Here is a 6,776-nt window from a genome sequence, read left to right on the forward strand (position 1 = left end):
TGTCCAGGCAGGACTGAGAAAAAGCCCTCTCTGAAATCCTAGAGCAGGCATGAGGAACCTCTACCAGGCCCTCAGGACTCTTCCCAAGCCACACACCTCAATATCCCTCCTTCACAATTCAAATACAGTGGTACCTCGGGTTACATACCCTTCAGGTTACAGACTCCGCTAACCCAGAAATAGTATCTCAGGTTAAGAACTTTGCTTCAGGATGAGAACAGAAATCGTGCACTGGCGGTGCAGCGGCAGTGGGAGGTCCCATTAGCTAAAGTGGTGCTTCAGGTAAAGAATAGTTTCAGGTTAAGAACGGACCTCCGGAACGAATTAAGTTCTTAACCCGAGGAACCACTGTACTTTTGCCTGGATGGAATGGAACTCTGGAAATGCCTCTTGTTTGTCTGAATGGAGAGTAGAGAGGTGTGCCTCTGTGCATGGGCATAGCCAGGGGGGCAGGGGAGCACCTCTCTGCTCCCCTAACAAAAATCCTGGCTACGCCCATGCCTCTGTGTGTGTGTGTGCGCGCGCACGCGCATGCGCAAAAAAATAGCCAATTGTGCAAAGGTTGAATTTACCTTTCTTACTCTCCCCTCTTTTGCCTCTGGCTCCACCCACCACTGGAATATGGCTCCTTGGGACCATCCCCAGAAGGGAATGTGGTCCTCAGGCTGAATAAGGCTTCCTTGGGAGCTGCTCCCAGTTAGTGGCAGGAGTGCCAGCTTGATCCTGCAACCGAGATTGCACAGGGCCATGGGTGCCAAGCAGCATGCATGGCCCTGGTGCTGAAATTTGTGGGTGTCCGGACCCTTTTGGGTACTTGGGCATCCAGGGCCCCAGGGAACTGGCACCAATGGTTAGTGGAGACCGTACTGAGTGAGATAGACTGTTAAACTGACTAGGAATAAGGCATAACTGATAAGGCATAAGGCAGCTTCCTAAGTTTCTAGCGAGTGCAGAGTGGGTTACAGCTCAGGGGCAGAGTAAAAAAAGGGGGGGAGGGTAAAGGACCCCTGGATGGTTAAGTCCAGTCAAAGGCAACTATGGGGTTGCAGCGCTCATCTTGTTTTCAGACTGAGGGAGCCGGCGTTCGTCCACAGACAGCTTTCTGGGCCATGTAGCCAGCATGACTAAACCGCTTCTGGCACAACAGAACACTATGATGGAAACCAGAGTGCATGGAAACGTTATTTACATTCCCACCAGAGTGGTACCTATTTATCTACTTGCACTGTGTGCTTTCGAACTGCTAGGTTGGCAGGAGCAGGGACAGAGCAACAGGAGCTCACCTCATCGTGCGGATTTGAACCACCAACCTTCTGATCAGCAAGCCCAAGAGGCTCAGTGGTTTAGACCACAGCGCCACCCGCGTCAGGGGCAGAGGACCCTGCTTTGCACACAGAAGACCCAGGTTCAGCCCTCAGCATATTCAGGTAGGGCTGGGAACCCCTAGAAAGCTGCTGCCACTCAGAAAATCCTGAACTAGATAGACAAATGGTCCAACTCAGTACATGACAGTTTCCCATTTGACTAGCTAGGTTTTACATTGTTATGAGTTTGGGGGAGGTAGGCTATATACCTGGACCCCCTTCTAATTCCTGGATTCTGCAAGTGTTAACAGCTAAGCAAGGATTCAAATTATTGAAATAGCCAGACAAGTTTCTTGTTAGTGGGTCCCTATTAAGTATGGACCATTATGGTAACAAAGGAAGTGGCTCTGTGCCAGATGAAAAATTGGAGGGCCTCCTTCCCTCAACTTGACAAAGGCCAGAGGAGAGAGTTATGTGAGCTGGAAGCTGGAAGCGTGAAACAGGCTGGGAAGCCAGAAGGTTAGAGCAATGACTGATTTCTGCTTGAATCCAAGGCTGTGGCTATGGGAGAAGCAAGACTATATTGGGGTGTTAATGCTGTGAACCTCTCCATCTAGACTCAGCTTGTAAATATGTGTAAATAAACTGTATATCCTAAAGCCACCACAGTCTCCTCTGGGCCTCATTCCAAAGGAAACACAAACCCTGGGTGAGTGCCTGGAAACTCACACTGCTCAGAGAATGGGATGGCATACATCCATATCATACCTTGTAAACTTATTTTAAAACCTTACCTGAAAAGCAGGTATTGATTTTTAAAAATGTGGTTATCTATACAGTGAAGGCTTGGGTTGCAAACGTGATCCGTGTGGGAAACACATTCACAACCCACAGTGTCCGCAACCTGCAGCGCTGCATCTGCGCACGTGTGAGTCATGATTTGGCACTTCTGCACATGCGCAAAGCATGATTTAGCACGTCTGCACATGCGCAAGCACCGAAACCCGGAAGTAACCCATTCCGGTACTTCCAGGGTTCGGCGCGATGCGCAACCTGAAATTGTGCAACCCAAAGCGTCTGTAACCCGAGGTATGACTGTACAAAGCTAATGAAAAGCCTGTACTGACTAGAATGGATGTTTAGTTTTAACAGAGCTCTCTCTTGCTTTCTAGAACTATGTTGCATAGGTCTTCAACAGTGATGTGTTCCTGGCAAAAAGATACAATAATCAAGTCATTCCTTGAGGGGGGGAAATGCCCATATAGATCCTTGTTCTCAAGAAATACATTATGTAGCAGAAAAAGAAAGAAAGAAGGACCCACTGCAATTTGAAGGGGAGGCGGTGGAATGAGACAAAAGCATTCTTTAGTTACAATGATCCCACTCTGAATCAATACAACTTAACCTGCACCTTCTGAGCTCCGGAAAGGAATAAATCCATTGCAATGAGTTTTGTGTTCTACAAAGTGTCTGATAAGAGCAACCTCATTGCAAAGTGTTGAAGAGATACAGAACTGCCTGCTTTGCACAGCCTCTTCTACCCCCACCCCTTCCTGGCGGAGAAGCAAGATTTCTTTTTATCCAGCCAGGAAGATAATGCTCCATACAGAAGCTGTAGGAGGGCTGCAACTGTTCCAGAGAGAGTCAGAAGGAAAGATTTCACAAGGGCAGGAGGGGCAGAGAGAACCAACATCATATCCCCCCCTGCCCCCTGCAATCATGTGCCTCTCAGGATTGATATAAGGAGAACCTCCTAGCAGCAGATAGAGGGACAGCTTAGAAACAGGACTACTGACTTAAGAAGAGCTCTGCTGGATGGGCCCGATCCATCCAGGTTTCGGAGGACCCTTGGACAAGACTGCTCCTGTGGGGCCCCCTCACTCACTGAGTCCATCTCCCCGCTTTAGCAAGTCCAGGGGGCTCTTGGCAGCGAGGCCCCTGCTGGGGTGTGGGTCCTCAGCAGATGCCTGACCATACTGACCAAAGCCACACATCGATCTCGTTTTCCACACGGGCTGCTAAGAGGCACACACAAAAGGCCATCTGCACACCATGAAGGCTGCACTGGTCTGCTCATCTGCTCCCCCCCCCCCCAGCTGACATTTCAGTGGCATCCTGCCCTCCACAAATGTGCCCAATCCTTCTTTCAGGCCACTTATGCTGGGGGTGGAAAATTCCAGACATCCGTTCTGTGTTGTGTGAAGCAGTTCTTGCTCCTGCCTGTCTCAAATCCACGCCCAGCCAATTTTGCTGGGTGACCCTGAGTTCCAGTTTGATGGAAAAGAGAGAGAAATCTGCTGCCCGTTTGCTCCAAATCATGCTTTCCCCCTTTTCTTTTTGGAATGTCTCCTCTGATTCACCTCCAGCTTCAGTAAAACAGAGAAACTCTCACTAAACAGAACAGATATGAGAGGATTCTGCAGGATTCATAGGATGTGGTCCAGCCCTCTCCAATACAAGGGCACCCACCTACTTCATTAGAAAGCGACAATAAGCATGGGGGCTGCTAAGACCTTACAAGACTCAGGCAACAGCATATACTTTCCTAAAATGTGCATATGCAAATCTATAGGCAGAGATGCAAATTTAAGTCAACTTTCAGAGGGAAAACTTCCATGGAAGCAATGCAATCTTTTAAGTTTAAAAGGGGTAGGGGAAGGGGCACAGAAACCATCGCCCTGGTCATAAGACCATTTAAAACACACAAACTTAGTCCTGGATAGAGCAATGTTTCCATTCTCAGGTTTACAGCCAACGCCTTTGCCTCTTACTGGGACCTTTAACACACACCCCACACAACCCAGCAACAAGCCACAGGTGCTGTCAGTGGTTTTGAGCAACCCACGTCCTGAGTCCTCCACTTCACCTGGCGTGTGAAAACATCCTGCGTGCAGTCAGCACCCAAACTGTGTCTTCCACCCTCCTGGGCTGTTTTCCACACTCAGCGGCCTGTCTGAATGGACCATCCTTTGATTGCCTGGTATATGGAGCAGAATCCTTTGCTCCACCCAACCTGAGCTGGCAGGATTTGAGGCGGCTGTGGGGGACATCTCTCCCTGGGAAGAATAACCCAGCACAAGACCGTTGGCAAAGACAGCCCCCGCTCCATCACCCCTTTTATTGGTTACGAAGCACCTGCAAATCCGGAATGCGCCCAGCCTGTCTCTGTCCCTCAGTCTGCACATAAGGCTTGGCTTTTCTCACAATTGCTCAAGGCAAGTAGGGCCGCAATGCCGTCCGTGTCCACAACCCTCCAGGGCCCCCGAGTCGCCCTGGATCTCCGGTACCTGAGCCTTCTTGTTCCGCGGGTCCTCCTCGTGGGGCAGCGCCAGCCTCCTCTTCCTTCCCTTCGGGGCAGCGCTGGACCTGTCCTCTTGGCTGCCCCCCTCGCCCACCCACAGGCCACCAGGGAGATCCGGGGGCTGATAGCCCATCTGGCTGGGATCCAGGGGGTCCTTGGAGAGCAGGATGCAGATGGAGGGCACGTTCTTGTGGACGGTGAGATGTTCTGCGGGGCCCCCCTCGGGCCCGGCTGCCTTGTTCTCCCAGACCTCCAGGAGAGTCCTGTATTGCACTTTGGTGACCTGGTGGAGGCCGCCCACTTTCCTCTTCATGATCTCCACGCAGGTGATGGTCTTGGTGACAGCCCGGCCGCAGCCGCTGAAGACGATCTGCCGGGTGTCCTCCCGCGCCACCCTGCCCATGGCGAAGCCCATCAAGTTCCGGATCTTGCTGCCCTCCTTCACCTTCATCTCAATCACGTCCGAGGGGAGGCCCACGAAGGGCAGCGGGCTTTCTTCCTCCGACGTCTTGACCTTCCTGAAGTTCTCCATCCTGGACTGCTGGGGGGCGATGGGCTCCGTTCCCCCAGAAGCCACCGTCTGGGGCACGGCGGCGAGGGATGAGGGTCCCACAACCTCCGGGTTTCCTGGGTGCATCTCGCAGAGAACCCGGTGCCTCTGGCTCGCGGGAAGGTGCCTTAGACCAAGCTGGCCCTCGGTCCATCTAGCGCAGTGCTACTCACACTGGCCGGCAGCGGCTCTCCGGAGTTTCGGGAGGGGAGTCCTTCCTCGGTCCTGCCTGGAGGTGCCCAGGGACAGAACCGGGGACCTCTTGAGCGTTGAGCAGGCGCTCTAACCACTGAGCCACGTTCCAGGGCAGCACAGACGAGAAATGCCCAAAGCCAGGCTCGCGGGAAGGGCGCGCCGTCCAGGAGAGACCGCAGCAGCGCTGGCCGGGCTGGATCTCTCCCTCCTCGGCTCGCCGGCCCCTGCAGCTGGACTTCGGCTCAATGGGGCGCCCGGAGCCCCCGGAGGGGTGCAGGAGAGCAAGGGGGGAGCCCGGCGCCCTGCTCAGCGCGGCCCCGGCGTCCGGGCGTCCTCTCCCGCGCCGCTTGGCTTTCCCGCGCCGGACTTTCCTCCCGTTTCCTCTTTGGCAGCGAGCGAGGCCGGCCGGAGCTGCTCCCGGGCACTCCCTCCGCGTCCGGCCCCCTTAAAGCGAACCCGGCCCGCCTCTCGCCTGCCGCGCTCGCCGCCCGCCGCCGCCTCTGCTGCCTCAAGGACGGGCGCGCCGTCAACTCGGAATCGCTCGTGTCAGCAAAGTGCAGGCAGGCAGCTGCTGGGGCTGAGGCGGCTCCGCGGCTGCTTCCCGCCTCCGCTTCCCTCCGCCTCCTCCGGGGCTGAGCGGGAGAGCGGCTCCCCGGGGGCCGCCGAGAGGGCAGCGGGCGGCGGGCAGGCAGAGGTCCCGGAGTGACTTTTCCGGGGACAGGGACTCTGGCCACTGCGGGGCTCAGTTGGCTCGACTCCGGACTGGAAAGAGCCCCCCCTCCCTGTCCACTTGACCAGCAGGCTAGGACAGTGGCGTAGCGTGGGTTGTCAGCACCCGGGGCAAGGCAAGTGATTTGCGCCCCCTAACCCGTGGATTTGCGCCCCCTAACCCGTGGATTCGCGCCCCCTAACCCTAACCCCCAGATGTTGCGACCGGTGCGGCCGGCCCCCCTGCACCCCCCACGCTACGCCACTGGGCTGGGACCCATAAGTGGGGGTTCGGGAAAGGTGGCCTGCGAGCGGCATGGTGCCGAGGGAGCATTTTTCGGTCGAGGGCCACATCCCCTCCTGGAGAGCCTTCCGGGGGCCACATAGCGGCGGTGGGCAGGGCCAGGGACAACCAATATAAAAGCTTGAAACGCTCAGGGAGGGAGCAGGTAGGGCCATTCAGGGGTGTGGCCTGGGGAGGGGGAGGGCAGAGTCCCGAGGGCCAGATGGAAAGGCTGGGAGGGCCACCTTTGCCCTCCTCACGGAAGGCTCCCCTCCCCTGGTCTACCCCGAGTGGCAGTGCAGCCCCCCAGGGTTCCAGCCAAGGAGCTCTTCGCAGTCCCTGGCAGCCCTAGGGGTTCAGCTTGGGCTCCGCAGGCAAAGCAAGGGCTCTCCTGTGGAGCGAGGCCTCTCTGTAGCTTCTCAGAGACTCTTTAGG

General features: G+C 55.5%; 1 protein-coding gene across 1 annotated transcript; it reads right to left on the reverse strand.

Moving 5' to 3' along the window:
* Positions 1–3,926: 3,926 nt before the first annotated feature.
* RPP25 (ribonuclease P/MRP subunit p25) lies at positions 3,927–5,887 on the reverse strand. Its single transcript, XM_081022149.1, has one exon. It carries the CDS (start codon positions 5,240–5,242, stop codon positions 4,505–4,507), a length of 738 nt encoding a protein of 245 aa, XP_080878275.1. The 5' UTR covers positions 5,243–5,887; the 3' UTR covers positions 3,927–4,504.
* Positions 5,888–6,776: the final 889 nt, after the last annotated feature.

The sequence above is a fragment of the Podarcis pityusensis genome (genome assembly GCF_964106645.2).
Source record: "Podarcis pityusensis genome assembly, chromosome: 9".
NCBI classification, from domain to species: Eukaryota; Metazoa; Chordata; class Lepidosauria; order Squamata; family Lacertidae; genus Podarcis; species Podarcis pityusensis.

What these genes read in the sequence shown, in the direction of transcription:
- RPP25 (XM_081022149.1), bottom strand. Translation starts at nt 5,242, where the DNA reads ATGCACCCAGGAAACCCGGAGGTTGTGGGACCCTCATCCCTCGCCGCC.